Source organism: Mesoplodon densirostris, chromosome 15, assembly GCF_025265405.1.
Source record: "Mesoplodon densirostris isolate mMesDen1 chromosome 15, mMesDen1 primary haplotype, whole genome shotgun sequence".
Lineage (NCBI taxonomy): Eukaryota > Metazoa > Chordata > Mammalia > Artiodactyla > Ziphiidae > Mesoplodon > Mesoplodon densirostris.
In genome coordinates this window covers 82,175,436-82,192,080 of record NC_082675.1, presented here as the reverse complement: position 1 = coordinate 82,192,080, position 16,645 = coordinate 82,175,436, and the positions used below count along the sequence as shown (strand labels likewise).

The following is a 16,645-nucleotide window of genomic DNA, read 5'->3' as shown; positions in this document are numbered from 1 at the left end:
GACTTAAAGAATGTTAGGATTGATTTAATATGGAATAAGTGAGAAGGAGAGGAGTTAAAAATGATCAATTGTTTTGCCTGAGTAATGGAACAGCTAGAGAAGTGGGTTTAAAGATATAAAGTTGAGAGTTGTCAGCATATAGATGGCATCTAAAACCATGAGGTTTGAAGATATGTATCACATTTGGAGTGAGTGTCGGTAGGCACAGAATAAATGAAAGAATAAGACACTGACACATATAGAACTGAAGACGTAAAGAGAAATCAAGGTTGAGATCAAGAAGGACAGAAGAAGGTGAAAGTCAAAAAAACCCACTGATTTTTCTAGACGCCTAGTGAGTACGTTACTTTAAGAATGGGACTGATTGTGTCAAATTATTATATTTTGAGAAAGATGAAGCCCAAGAATGGAGCACTGGCTTTCAAAGTATGGAGCACATTTAGAGAGCTTGAGAACTTTTCCATTGGTAAAAAGGCAGGAGTCAGAAGTATCACTGCTGTGATTAGAAACAGAATGAAGGTTGTGAAGATAAGAAGTTTATATATTTCTTTCAGCTTTTTTTTTTTTTTTTTTTACTGTAAAGGGAGTTTAATAATAGCAAAAATGAATGTGTACTTAAAGGAAGTCAGTTCATTTACAATACTTTATATATAAAATATTTAAATATACATGTATGTGTATATACACATGAATATATATATACTTGTGTATGTTTTATATATATAGGCTGACAACAGATAGGAACTGAGAAATTTCATCCATAGTATCAGATATGTAAGCAGAATATATTGGTTCTAACTGATATAGCTAATTTGGTAGATGTGATGGTGAGAGTGTGTAAATATTCTGTATTCCACATTCCTGTTTTTGTTTCTCAGTAAATTCAGAAGAAAAATTATCATCTGAGAGTATGGAGGAGTGAGGAGGGATTAGAAAAGAGACAGGAAGTGAAACAGTCATTTAGAAAAGTTAATGCTGGAATGCTAAGATGCTACTTGAGACTAGTGATCATGAATATAAACCAAGACCTGTTACCATAGCACTAGGTTCTTTAGTGCCACATGCACAGCTGATGAAGCAGAAGGTTGCATTTAATGATGAAGCAGAGCTTGAGTTTTACAAGTGAATGTCTACAAAGCATATGGGGGCAAGGAAATTAATGTATATGCAGCAAAAGGATTATAATGTAGAGACATCACATTTATGGACAAGGAGTGAAATCAGAAATGGAAGTGGATAAGTGACAGTGAAAAAGCAGTATCCTCAATAGATTATATGCCCAGGGGGTTGAAATTTTGTAGTACTTGGTACTGAAGAAAGTAAACCGGAAAGATAAGAGTACATTCGGAGAGTTTGAGACCCTGAAGGAAGTCTAGTAATTGGTGAAGATAATATCTGCAGTGTGACCTTGGGAGTAGGTTGGTAAAGTCGAGTGAAGGACAAGATAATTGGAAAAGAAGAATTTGAGAAACTGAGAGTGCAAAGTGCTGTAAGTTTTCATTTGGGATATTCTACTCAGTAATAGAGTCCAAAAGAATAGAGGAGTGACATTGCCAAGATGGTGACAGAGGTTGTTTTTGACTTCACTCCCCATCACAGGAAGAACAACTAACAACTACTCATGGACAAGGCATCACTGGGAGAATCCTAGAACACAGGAAGGAGGCTGAGGAAGTCGCCTGCACCCCAGAGACCAAGATAGACTGAGGGGGAAGCTGAGAGGAACAGCTACACACTGACGGCATTGCCCCTCCCCCAGGCTGGGGCAGCACCAAGATCCTGTCACCTGGGACCCTGATTGAATCACTACAGTCTTCTCCTTCAGAACAAGAGTTCTTCCTTAGAACTACATCCGAATGACTGCAAGTGCATTTTATGATGGATGCTGATGATTGTACAATACACCACCTTCAAGGACAACCCCTGGATTCTTCAGAATCATGCCTAGAACACCCATTTTGGATTTCTCTGATGTAGACTCTCTACCAAAAGGGTTTCAATCTAGAGTTGACATCCTGGCTCTGGTTTCCCTCTATCCCAGCCTCTAGATCAAGTTCTGGATCTCAACTCTCTTACTCTGCTCTACCCTTCTACTGTTAATAGAGTCCTGTCCCATTGTATTCTGAAATATGATTATCACCTCTGGAACATACAATTCAGTCATTCAATGCACTAATTTAACTCTCAAAACGTGATTGCTTCCAATCAAATGTGCAATTACCGAGAAGTGACAGAACTATACTTTTCGCTTTCTTAAACTAATCAGGTAAATTATTGAAACAAACAACAACAACAACACAAAAAAGCCCACCAGAATCTGGTGGGTTTTTTTAATCTATAACTTTAACCAAAAATAAAATATTTTCTGCTAGTTAAAGCAATAATACGTGAAGATATAGTAAGAACATGTCATATCTTTAAGAGATGACTGTATTTATTCATCTCCAATCAAAATAACACTCATTTTTCCTCCATGAAAGGAAAACCAGAACTGTTTGTTGAATATTTCTTCATAATTTGTGCCAACATAAATTTTAGCCTTGCATTTATACTCACTGAGTGTGAAATGCATCAAATTACAAATTTAAATATGTCTAATTGTGTGCAGTTTATATTTTATCATCTGATTTTCCAACTACAGCAGAACCACACAAATGAATAGTTATAGATCTTGCATATATATTTTTTTAAACTTCAAAAGTTCTTAATTTATTATACCATGAAGGGAAAATGACTCATAAGAATTTCATAGCCTTAGAGTACTGAGTGTTTAAATACAAGAAGTCATAACTTAATAATTCCAGTTGAGCAACTCTAAAAAAAATTTAAGTTTTAATATTAGTTAGGTAACTGAAATGTCTTGTAATAATAAATGATCTACCTGACAAATCTTTAAAAAAGAAGTTCAAATACCATGATTATTATTTTAGAAAGTTAAAAAGCATGTAAATCTAAAAGTATAATTCCACTCTTGACATTCTTTTTTACAACACAGTACCCTAAAGGTGTCACTATTTCTCATTATATATTCCATATAGGAAAATTTGGGGAAAGATTTTTATTTCCTTTGACACAATAAAATGTCCCTTGTTTTATTGTTATCTTACTGGAACATTATTTGAAATGCTTTACCATTAAGCTCAATTATGATTTTTTTTCATGAAAAGAATATTCCGATTAGAGCAGAAAAAATAATTGTCCCTGAATGTTCTCTTTGAAATGACCCACCAGAAACTTAAAACACTAATCTTTTATCAAAATGTTTTATAATCCAATATGGAAGCCAAGATCCTAAATAAAACTTTTTCTTTAAATGTTCATTTGCAGAGAACAGCAGTTGGATCCACGTAAGTATTGTCATCACTATGCAAAGAAGACGATAGTGTATAAAACCAGAAGATATATTTTTAACATATATTTCCATGCCTGAGTTGGTATCTTATCTCTTCCTCTCCCATGTGTGACCACGGTCATGTCATTTTCTGACCCAAACCTCAAGTTCCTGTAATTGCTGTAATTACAGTATCTAATTTCAGGGTTATAGGAAGACTTATATGAGAATATTTATGTTAATAAATTACTACAATAACTGATGTTTAGAAGTTTATAATAAAGACTAAATATTATAACGTAATATGTTAAATACTGGAACATTCAATTAAACACTGTTACATAAGATTAAATTAAACCCTGAATATTTGATCTGAGACCTCGGTAGATTAATTATTCATAATTTTTCACACTTTAAGATAAGTTGTTTCTTTACTTTCCTCAAAGGTTTCATTAAATCAACTACACACATTTCAGTGGTTGAATTTATGTAATCCCACACATTATTGTTCATTTTACAGATGAGGAAAGGGTATTCCAGAGAGGCTAAATGATTAGCCCAGGATCACACCACTCGTAAATGCATACATCAGAGTTCATTTCCAATTCTGACTCCAATCCTTTATTTTGCCCACTATACTATACATTCTGTCAAATACTCAGAAACTAGATTGAATTTATACTTTTCACTTGCCTTTTCTAACACTGCTCAATCATAGTCACACATCAGAAAGATATTACTTTTTATAAAATCACCTGCATCTGTTCTTTCACTTAGCATGACTTTTAAGATCCCTCGCATTGTGATGGGATTGTGTAATCTGCTGTAGAGCAGGTATCCCATGGTGCCTATTCACAGATGTGATCCGTCCACTCTCCCCATGACCAAAGGCCCAGATGCTCCATCTCTCAGCCCCCAGGAGCAATCCTGCAACCTATAACCTGCACCTATCCCCTCGTGGATCTGTGTGAATCTCGCTGGCAGATGGACCAGGAACAGGGTTAACAAATTAAAACACATACATACAGCACAAAGGATATTAATATACAAAAACACAGTTGAACAAAAGGATACACAAAAATCTCATTAAAATGGTTGCCCATGGAGAGAGAGGGGGATGGGAGTGGGATGGCAGTTTAAAAGGGAATAAATAAATAAAGAGAATAGATTTGCCTGAAGAATGAATGGTGCTGAGAAGTGCGATTAACTCAACTCTCAGCACCAAAGAGAAAAGTGCAATTAACTCAGCTCTCAGCACCAAGAGAAAAAGAGATTATTCTTTGCTGTTGTTCATTGGCATTTTTTTCTAATGAGGTTTATATCACTTCCATTTTTCAGAGCATAAATATGAGTAGAAACAATAGAGCTGGATGAGGAAAGGGAATAAAGTATCAGATATTGTTAAAAAGAAGAAGAAGAGAAAAAATATATATATATATATAAAGGTTAGGGATGGTGGCCCAAAAGTGTTGCCTAGAGTTAAAAGGAGAGGAAAAAACTAACAAATGACCATGCTCTAAACCCTACCATATAACCTGTGCTTAAAACATCTTGATTTTACTGAGCTCCTATCTCAGGCTACACTTTCTACCCACACACAATTCATAAACGTTTTAGCTTAGAATATAGCACACATGAAGGGTTTGGTTTATCACGTTCTGAAGGGGGGCAGAATTTCCCCTCTTTTCCCTTCTAGTTCTTTGGGTTGGGAATTAAAATAATATAAAGTAGTTAACAGGAGAAAAAGCAATTTATTACAGGCACAGTGAGAATCCACTAAGTATGAAGAATTCCAAAGATGGCAAGGCAAGGTGAGGCATATATTTTTCTGGACTAAGCAGAAGGAGGTAGGGGTCTAAGGCTTCAGGGGGAAGTAAGGTAATTGACAGGAAGAAAAAGAGTTAATATTTGGTAAACAAATGTTTGCTGGGCCATACAAAGACAATGGGGCACAGAGAGGACCTTGTTCAAAGGGACTTGGCTAGGTTCCTCCCCATCGACCACACCCCACACTCTACTATAGTTATCTATGGTGCTGGGAGGCCTGGCCCAGAGAGAAGCTATCTTAAATTCTTTTAGGCAGCAAATTCTTTTAGACAGTAAGTGGAGTTCAAAGGTTCTTCCTGAGTCTTATGGGCCTTGATTGTTTTCAGCTCAAAATAATCCACATGCCAGAGTGGCCTGTTCTGAACTCCATCAGAGACAATTTAGGTGGTTGGTAAAGTGAAGGAAGAGCAAGATCCTGAAGAATGATTGCAGGAAGTGGTACCCTTCAAATTATCCACAGAAAGTGGAGCAAAATTATTAGAAGGATTTAAATGAGCTGTATACAGGGACAAGGATGCAAGACCTCTGTTCATGTTGTAGTGCTATGATGTCTTGATTTTAGGGGCACCTGAGACCACTCTACTGATGCTGGCCAAGTTAGAGGCACAGACTGTGCTGGTCCTTGCCCATATATTCCAGTTGGGGTGTCAGACAACAAATAATTAAACACATAATTACAAATAGCCCTTAAACACTGGAAGGAAAAGGAACATGGCCACCTGTTTCCACTGCATCCTGTAAAAACCACCATCCTGACATTTATTCTGCTATATTTAACTTCAGACATTTATGTTGGACTATCCCCAGCCACACTGTAAACCTCTTCTTGGGAAGAACTCACTCAAGTATATTCTAACATCTAACACAGAGGTTAGGAAGTAATTAATATTAAATGAACTGGGCTGGTTTTTACAGTTCAGTTCAGATCCTGGGTCTGTGGTTACCGCTTGTCCCCATGTGAACCTGAAGCCGTCCTCTTTATTATTATTTTTTTAATCTTAACCTGAAACACTTACCAGATCTTTTCCATAGATAAATGTGAATTCAGTCTATCACTATTCTCACAATCTTAAAATTAGCAGGGTGTAAATTAATGAGATTACACCAAAATATGTTTTGGGCTGGGAAAGAATTCCTGTGTCCTTCCAAATAAAGGCTTGCTTAAAAATCAGCTGTTAATTTAGATAATTAACGTTCTGTAGGTTTAAACAGTGTCTCTCACATTCATCATTGCTGATGATATCAGACTTTTGAAAAGATTCACCTTTTTGACACCAGAAGCATTCAAATGTGAGGCCAGAATTAGCTAAGCAGTAATAAGGTGATAATTGCTAAGTGTGAAGCCACACAGACAATGCATTTAGCAAAACACTAGCACTTTGTGAACTTACAGTGCTCAATAGTACCTATTCTTTCCATCTGTTTAAGTGATTTTTTATCTTTTGAATTTCTCTCAAAACTAGAAGACATATCAATTTGTTTTGCACATTACAATGCTACAGGTAGCCTACAATGGACTAAGAGCCTCATTTCTGTAGCAAGCCATTTCATTTATGCTCTACTAGTAAAATCTGTTACAGTAAACACATGTGTTCAGTGGGGACCAAAGTTATGAATTTGAGTCTCAATGGTAACAGTCTTTTCTCATTAGACCAGTGGTTCTGATATTTCACTAGACATTAGAATCATTTGAGAAGCTTTTAAAAAATACTCATGCACAGGCTCCACCCATAAAAATTGACTCGGCTACTGGAGATGAGGCTTGAGTTTTAGTATTTTTACAACTCAATCAAAAGATGCTCAGAAGACCTAAATAGACATTTCTCCAAAGACATAGAGATGGCCAAAAGGCACATGAAAAGATGCTCAACATCACTAATTATTAGAGAAATGCTAATCAAAACTACAATGAGATATCACCTCACACCAGTCAGAATGGCCATCATCAAAGTCTATAAACAATAAGTGCTGGAGAGGGTGTGGAGAAAAGGGAACCCTCCTACACAGTTGGTGGGAATGTAAATTGGTACAACCACTATGGAGAACAGTATGGATGTTCCTTAAAAAACTAAGAATAGAGCTACCATATGATCCATCAATCCCACTCCTGGGCATATATCCAGAGAAAAACCATTGTTCAAAAGGATACATGCACCCCAATGTTTACTGCAGTGTTATTTACAATAGCCAAGACATGGAAGACCTAAATGTCCATTGACAGATGAATGGATAAAGAAGATGTGGTATATTTATACACTGGAATATTACTCAGCCATTAAAAAGAATGAAATAATGCCATTTGCAGCAACATGTATGGACCTAGAAATTATCATACTAAGTGAAGTAAGTCAGACCGACAAAGACAAATATATGCAGAATCTAAAAAAAAAAGATGCAAATGAACTTATTTACAAAACAGAAACAGATTCACAGCCTCAGAAATCAAACTTTTGGTTACCAAAGGGGAAAGGTCGGGGGGAGGGATAAATTGGGGGTTTGGGATTGACATATACACACCACTGTATTTAAAATAGATAACCAATAAGGACCTACTGTTTAGCATAGGGAACTCTACGCAATATTCTGTAATAACCTAAATGGGAAAAGAATTTGAAAAATAATAGATACATGTATATGTATAACTGAATCACTTTGCTGTACACTGGAAACTAACACAACATTGTTATTCAACTATACTCCAATATAAAATAAAAAATTTTTAAAATATCTAAAAAACTAAATAAATACTCCAAAGGGTATTTATTGCACAGACAGGTTAGAAAATCATATTAGACTTTAACCTTTACACTGGGAATATATTTTATCTATAGCTGTATTTGACTTACAATTGTGCTGAGCACTTATATCAAATTTCAGTTTTATGAAAAAAATCCATGAATTTCTGAAAGCAGGAATGTCATCTAAAAGTTAGGTGATTCTTTTTCCCTCACCATAGGACTTTTATTTGTCAATTACTATAGGGTAACTCTCACTCTGTGCTGCTTGGTTTGTGAACTGTAGGCATCTAGGGGCTAAGAACTACTTGAGCCCTGATTTACATCTCTTTTAACACAAAATAGTCACTAAGTATTTTTAAAGTCCTCTTACTAATAGAATCTATTACTAAAATATAAATCGAGAAAATAAGAGTAAGTATTGAGCTACACTAAGGGAAAAGAATTTAACAAAAAGAAGAAACTGAAATTGAGAGTAAATCCAATTAACAACTCAGCAAACTGAGTGATTAAACTCTTAGCTTTATAAACAAATCATTTAACTTACTTTTGCATCAGTTAAGATGCAGTTAAGATTCTGCATAACAGCCAACGTTTCCACAATTTGACCTATCACTGAGGAGCAAAGAAAATCAGTAATTCTGAATATATCAAGAGTCATATTATATTTATATCTTTTAAGCCCAATAATTCCACTTAGAAAACTTTTTTTTCCAATGGGGAAAAAAGGTCTATACAGTTGAATTTGAACAGCTTAGAAGTTAATCATCCTATAACTTAGAGTTGGCCCTACATGTGTGTGGATTCAACCAACCACGGACTGGGTAGAAAGTAGTATTTACTATCAAAAAATCTTCGTATTAAGTGGACCCACAGAGTTCAAACCCATGTTGTTAAAGGGTCAACTGTACATGAAAGTAGTCATGGTAGAGTTATGTTGAGAAAAAAAATCCAAACAACCTTCAGTAAAGGAGGCTTGGTTGATTAAATAAATTTATATCCAAGGAAATAAATATTATCCCACCCCTTGAAATACCAAGTATGAAAACTACATAGCAGCAGGAAAACTGATTATGGTAACTGATAAAGCAGAGTATATTATTTCAAATGATGACTGCAATTCTGCATAAAATTGCCTAGGCATTAGAAGTTAATACACACTGAAGTAATATGATACGATGGTGTTATGATAGTTGATTTTTAAAAATTTTTCCTTCTTTATATGATATGATATTGTTTTACAAAATTTAAAATATTCCTTGGCAAGCCTTATCTCATTCAGTCCTTCAGTCTCCTTGATACTAGTACAGTGCGGAGCACCCATGTGTCTTAGTAATTGTTTATATTATACTCCTTGCTTCTTAGGTACTATCTGTTCTGTCTCTACCAACTTCGGTTATTGCATCATTATATTATTCATTAGACTGTTTTTCCCACCATATTTATTAAAGTGGTAAGTTATTTTGGTATTTTAATGTGGATATATATGTAATTAGTTCTGCAATTCAATAATGAAATCTCTATTAAATTTTGCCATCACGTAATGGCTTCAATGAAATGATGAGAAAAGAATGTTTGACTTCTAACAAATACACATCAAATTAGAAATTTTTTTTTGGTAAGTTTATTTAAAGAAAAGCAACTCATCCAAAAAGAATTTTTTCATTTGCTCATTTCTTTAATCAGACCCTGGGTTTTCTCTTATGGGCCCCCAAGTGTCTATTTCTCTTTTCAGTATAAAGGATTAATATCTCATTTTTATTTATTTAAAATTTGTTGACTTGTGGGAGTTGGGAACTTTGTATTTGACAGTTCCAATTAAACATTAATTTCAACTAATTGCAATTTGAAGAATTTGTTACTATGAAATTAAAAAGCTCAGCAGTGAAACTGACAGAATTTCCTTTGCTTCTCTATGATAAGTCAAATTATAGAAATGTTGACTGCTATCTAATGCAAAATCTTATTTCCATGAGAAATATTTTCATTCCCAGCCACCAGAAAGCGTATGACCTTTAATCAAAGAAAAACTAAAGACTGACGACTGCAGCTAAATAATCCAGATTACAATACCCATATGAGTTGACCATGCTTTGAATCAGTCCTCTCTGGTCATCAACTGATTGGATGTAGAGGTGCAGAACACTGAACTATTTTATGTTTTGAACATATATTTCAATGCATCTATTTTTAAGCTTCAGATATGACATATATATCCAAATACTTATCTGTATGGACTTCTAGTTCCAGAAGATTCTATTTCAAAGCTGCACAAATTCCATTTGCCAAAGACCTCCCAGTACCATGCCCACCATTTATGCTTGGGAACTATATTCCTCTCACAGATGGGGCAACAAATATTAAAATACACACACATACCCTTTCACTCATTCCTGCTCTCACATACAATACAACACAGCCCATCTTCCTGGTCACAAATGTTTGTTTTCCTTCCTTCAGTATTCAAAAATTTTCACCCTTTCTCCAAGAGCAATTACCCAAGCAACGTTCCAATCACAGCCTTGATCTTAAAGATCTCATATCTATGTCAGATCTCAATACACCTTCTCTTGCTCCAGAATCTACCTACTCAAAATGCAAGTAATTCATACTCTTCTCCCTCACACACCCTATATACTATAGTGAAACTAGGACAGGAAAATTGCAATAAAAACTTCCACGTAGAATAGAAAATACTTATGAAACCTAACTTTGCAGATGTTTCAAGGAGCTCCTGTTCTGCTCATGGGGATGCTCCTTTATCTGGCCTGGGTTCTCCTCCCTGATAATAGTTGCCTAGTCTGTAGTTCTCAATGGCCTTTGTTCTCTCTTTTGCATTATTCACCATGTCCTTATTTGAATATGGCTCTGGACATTACTCCTTCTCAGGTGTTGACAGCATGCCCAGCCACCTCCTTGTCCGAGAAGTTTGGAGGAATGAAGAGTTCTTTCAAATCCTGATAAATCAGTCTATTTAATCCCAGGCTGGAAGCTCATTTGCCAGCGTATCTTTCACAAAAACAAGTCCTTTTTTTCTTTTGATTCCAGCAAATACCACAGGTCAGTTGTCCCATCTGCAGTTCTCTGGGAGACATTCTATTGTCTCTGAGCTACCTGCAGTGGCCTTGAATCTGTGGGATGTTCTGAGAGAAGCACAATCTCATTCTCTTCTCCCTGTGCCATTTTGTTCAGCTTCAAGGATTTACACAAAATGACATTAATTAAGAGCTTTTAACAACAGGCTTGAAGGCCACACTGTGGAATTGGTTCTTGCCTAAGCTTAACCTTATTTGATGTTTGTTGCTCAAAGCCATCCTCAGTTTTATGTATTACCATTTGCAAAAGAAAATCAGACGCTGGCAGTCACAGAACTACTTAAATTTCTGTATTATCTTACATATCTTTTCGAAAATTCGGCAAGTCTTTTCTGAGTTCATCTCTCTCTTAGGCACTTGGCAAACACACCAATAGTAAACAAGAAATACTAGCTACAAACCTGTTCATCTACAAACCCCAAGCTCATTCTGTCCATCATCAGCTTTCCAAGGTATTATGGGATATAATGTACCAAACCTTTCAAGACTCCATAAAATGCGTTGCCAGCTTTCTAACCTCCAATAAGTTTTCTCACCACCTACTTCTGGCACTGGAGCCAATGTAATATAATTTTTAAATGCTGCTGTTTTTGTTTGAATGACCATACCAGTCAGCTTTAGCTAAGTTTTCCTATAGCAACAAACAAATCCAAAATGTCAGTGGCTTATCACGACAAATATTGATTTTTTTACCCATGTGGATCCATTGGGGTCAGCAAAGGCTCTGCTCCATATCCTTTCCACTTCAGAATTTGCGCTGAGAGGATGATGTCTACTTTGCACCTGCTGGCCTCATGACATGAGACAAGGCAGAAAAGACACATGGGAAAAGGGGCATGGCAGAGCCCTGTTTGGGCTCATAAAGGTCCTGATCGTAAGTGGCACATGGAGGTTCTGCTCGTCAGGCAAAGCAAATGCCACATGTGCCAAGCTTGATGTTGATGATGTGAGAAGAATGATTCTCCTACAGGGAAGGGCAACTAACAGAATCCTTCTTAAAACCACAGCCGTTTTTAAGATTACATGATTAGATGGCTGAATCAGATTTTTGGGATCTAGTACTTTATAAGCCCTGGAAAACTGTGTATTATCACAACTTCCTTGCTGATGATTCAGTCCCAAGCAATTTCTTAAAGCCTATATTGGCAAATACAAAGGTTATTTACCACCACTTGCAACAAATTCTTTTATATCAAAACTATTCACAAGAATAATGGCTATGATGAAAATCAAAACCCAAAACCACTCTCCTGAGCCTTCCGACTACATTCCTCTCCTGACTTACTCTTCCACGGTCCAGCCTCACTACCCATGCACACCATTAAAAAGTACATATATGTCTTCGTAAAAAGAGACATCAAGGATGAAATGCCCACGGACAAGTCAGGCCTAGGAAGATCAGGGACGATATATGAGCCTCACTGGTCAAATAATTCTATTTTCATGTGATGTTATTAGATTAGAAAATCTGGTTTGCTTGACTGGAACAGTTTTGATGAAAAATTAAATCTTAAAATGTGGACTGTGTTCTGTTACTGAATTAGCCCTTGGAAAAACAATTCCGTTTTCTTTTTTAAATTTCCAACTGTTTGGCTTTATCTGCAAACAGTCTCTCTAATCAGGGAAGTAATTAGTTTTGCCTCAAAAGTTGTCCACTAGAAGCAGGTGCCGTGCCTGGAACCCCATCTGAAGTAACTGCCGCCATGGGGTGGCAGACGCTATCACACTGACAGTGGAGACCGCTTCTTTCAAGAAAAATCTCTTTGTTGTTTGTAATTGCAGCTGAAATCACACCTCCCTGTTGCAGGTGTACTGTCAAGGTATCCCATTCTTAAACATGCCATAAACCATTAGCAAGTTGACCTTTCACGACAAAACAAGATGCCTACAGTCTTTAAACATCAGAGAGCGCTGGGGAGAATATATATATATCATAACATGTATCACAACATACACCATGTTTCTATAATATATAGAATTAAAACTTAAAACACCAAGTTTTTTTTTTTTTTTTTTTTTTTTTTCGGTACGCGGGCCTCTCACTGCTGTGGCCTCTCCCGTTGCGGAGCACAGGCTCCGGACGCGCAGGCTCAGCGGCCATGGCTCACGGGCCCAGCCGCTCCGCGGCACATGGGATCCTCCCAGACCGGGGCACGAACCCGTATCCCCTGCATCGGCAGGCGGACTCTCAACCACTGCGCCACCAGGGAGGCCCTAAAACACCAAGTTTTAATGATACCTATGGTACCATGCCTCCCCACACGACAAAGCTAAAACATATCTGAAGCTATAGGGCACACATAAAAAATGCACTACTAATACTACAAAAATGAGCATGTTGTTTACATAATAGTTTCCTCTCCTTACACTTACACTTTTTTGTTGATTTTACTTTTTAAAAATGTGAAGTTTTTACCTCAAGTAATGCCATATGCTAATAAAAAAGAAAATGCTTTTTCTATGCTATGAAATGCAATTTTGAATCTATGTGACATATGTTCCACTTATAAGATACCTTATTTTCTTTTTGGTTGAGTCCCCATTTTAGTTCTTCTACTTGAAATCTCAGTTTCTTCACTTCGGCCTCATTTTGATCCATGAGGTTGTTGACGTGGGTCATTTCTGCCATCTTAGCCTGGTGCTGCCTGCTTAGTTTATGGTAGGCATGTTGAAGGTCCAACAGTTCCTTTTAAAAGAAAAGAGGGATTCCATTATTTATAGTTTACTCTGATAAAGTCAGAAGAATGGCAACTTGTTTGGAAAAAATAGAAAAGCACTTTAGGAAGAATTCAGATTAAGCATCTTTTCCTCTGGGACTCTACATTTCTGCAATTAAATATTATGATTAGCATATAACTATAGGTGGAAGGTGTATTTCTGTGTGGCTAAAATACAGTGCAACTCTTTATGTGCTTGAGGGAATGACCCATTTTTCATGTTATGCAAATTTAGTTCTTATGTATGCTTTCCAAAAGAGGAATCTCATATCCATAAATGAAGAATAAAATATAATAAAAATAAGTACAAGAAGAACTGTTCATCTGCTAAATCAGCCTAAGTATTAAAAGTTAACAGACTATCTGCTTTTAATTATTTTTCTTAAAAAAAAAAGGTTTTGTGCTGCTGTACTCATGCCATGAATGGCACCCCCCTGAAACCATATAAATCTGGCTCAGAGACCTGAAGGGGCTGACCCTGGGGAAAATCCAGAGTGAATCCACCATGAAATGACTGGATCTCCGATCAATCTTGTTATAATCAACATTCTACAAGACATGAATTGACAGGCTACATTAATTGGCCTCAGATTATAATTAATGTAGTTTCTAATTTTTTGCTAAAATTTGCTGTGTAAAATTAACAATACTGTCATTGTTGAAATCATCTTTATTAAAACTGTAAAGAAGGGCCTCCCTGGTGGCGCAGTGGTTGAGAGTCCGCCTGCCGATGCAGGGGATACGGGTTCGTGCCCCGATCTGGGAGGATCCCATATGCCGCGGAGCGGCTGGGCCCGTGAGCCATGGCCGCTGGGCCTGCGCGTCCGGAGCCTGTGCTCCGCAACGGGAGAGGCCACGACAGTGAGAGGCCCGCATACCCAAAAAGAAAAAAAAAAAAAAAAAAAACTGTAAAGAAAAAAAATAACCTCTAATTCCTCATGATGATATAATACTTTAAGAAAGTCCTAGGATATTTTTTTTTTAATTTCCTGAAAAATACTGTCATAATACTTACTAGTTAAAACCTAAGTGTCCATCATCGGATGAATGGATAAAGAAGATGTGGCACATATATACAATGGAATATTACTCAGCCATAAAAAGAAATGAAACTGAGCTATTTGTAATGAGGTGGATAGACCTAGAGTCTGTCATACAGAGTGAAGTAAGTCAGAAAGAGAAAGACAAATACCGTATGCTAACACATATATATGGAATATAAGAAAAAAAAATGTCATGAAGAACCTAGGGGTAAAACAGGAATAAAGACACAGACGTACTTGAGAATGGACTTGAGGATATGGGGAGGGGGAAGGGTAAGCTGTGACAAAGCGAGAGAGAGGCATGGACATATACACAGTACCAAACGTAAGGTAGATAGATAGTGGGAAGCAGCCGCATAGCACAGGGAGATCAGCTCGGTGCTTTGTGACCACCTGGAGGGGTGGGATAGGGAGGGTGGGAGGGAGGGAGACACAAGAGGGAAGGGATATGGGAACAGATGTATATGTATGACTGATTCACTTTGTTATAAAGCAGAAACTAATAAAAATAAAAAATCAAAAAAAAAACCGCATAGTTAAATTTTTTTATGACAACCAGGTAGACAACTGGAGATGGGATCTTTACTCACATCTTATACTACTACTATTACTAATAAGAACAATAAAAAAGAATCAGATTTACTAGTAAAAAAAGAGGAAAAAAGCCATAAAGCATTGGAAAACACTGGAAGAAAAATGTAAATACTTTTTTTCAATTACCAAATAGGGAAAGGTTTTCTATGAGATCATAGAATAATAAATTTAATCACAATAAGTATACAAGTTGTGTATAGCAAATAGTTTGTCCTACACAGAAAATGTTGTAACAAGGGACAAGTCTCTTACTATATGAAGTTATATCAAGTTTGTACAAAATGATTTGATATAAAATATGGAAGGAGAGAGTTCACAGAAAAGCATATAGAATATGTGTTAAACATTGAAAGCTATTCATCTTCACCCAAAACTCAGGAAAAACCTTTCCAATTTCTGTAACATATTGACATGACAAAATTATAGAAATGGCTGCTAGGGATCAAGGGTAGGGACGAGGGGAGAGAAGTGGGTGTGGCTAAGGGCAGATCAGGGATCCTTGTCTTGATGAAAAGTTCTGTGCTTTGACTGTATTGTCAATGTCAATATCCTGGTTGTGATACCCTACCGTAGTTTTGAAAGATGATACCACTGGTGGAAATTGGGGAAAAGGTACATAGATCTCTCTGTATTATTTCTTACAGCTGCATATAAATCTACAATTATCAAAAATAAAAGTATAGGGGCTTCCCTGGTGGTGCAGCGGTTAAGAGTCCGTCTGCCGATGCAGGGGACACGGGTTCGTGCTCCGGTCCGGGAAGATCCCACATGCCGCGGAGCAGCTGGGCCCGTGAGCCATGGCCGCTGAGCCTGCACGTCCGGAGCCTGTGCTCCGCAACGGGAGAGTCCACAGCAGTGAGAGGCCTGCGTACAGCAAAAAATAAATAAAAATAAAAATAAAAAATAAAAGTATAATGAAAAGAAACACATCAAGATGCTATTCCTCATGTCTTCAGACTGGCAAGATTATGTGTGATAAAATAATCTGTTGGTAAAATGTGAAGAAACTGAGATTCATTCATGGAAAAATGTTGGCAAAACTATTTAACATGAAAAATACATTAAAACTCCAACCCAGCCATTCTACTTCCAGGAATGTGTTCTACAGATACACACACAGTTGTGTGAAATGCTGTATGCATGTGGACATGTAGTACAGCGTTATTTTTAAGTTAATAATGAATGATTGGAAGTGAAGATCATCATCATAATATATGGAGCTGATTAAATAAAAAACCATTAAGCCTTTCAATGCTTAAAATATAATATGGCAGCCTTTTGTATAATGATATATCTCTCAAGT

General features: G+C 36.6%; 1 protein-coding gene across 1 annotated transcript in view; it reads right to left on the bottom strand.

Moving 5' to 3' along the window:
* CCDC102B (coiled-coil domain containing 102B) overlaps positions 1 to 16,645 on the bottom strand; it is a 169,863-nt gene that overhangs the window by 15,182 nt on the left and 138,036 nt on the right. The window contains exon 6 of the mRNA XM_060119477.1: positions 13,504 to 13,674. Coding sequence (XP_059975460.1) covers positions 13,504 to 13,674 — 171 coding nt within the window. The remainder of the gene's footprint in view (positions 1 to 13,503; positions 13,675 to 16,645) is intronic.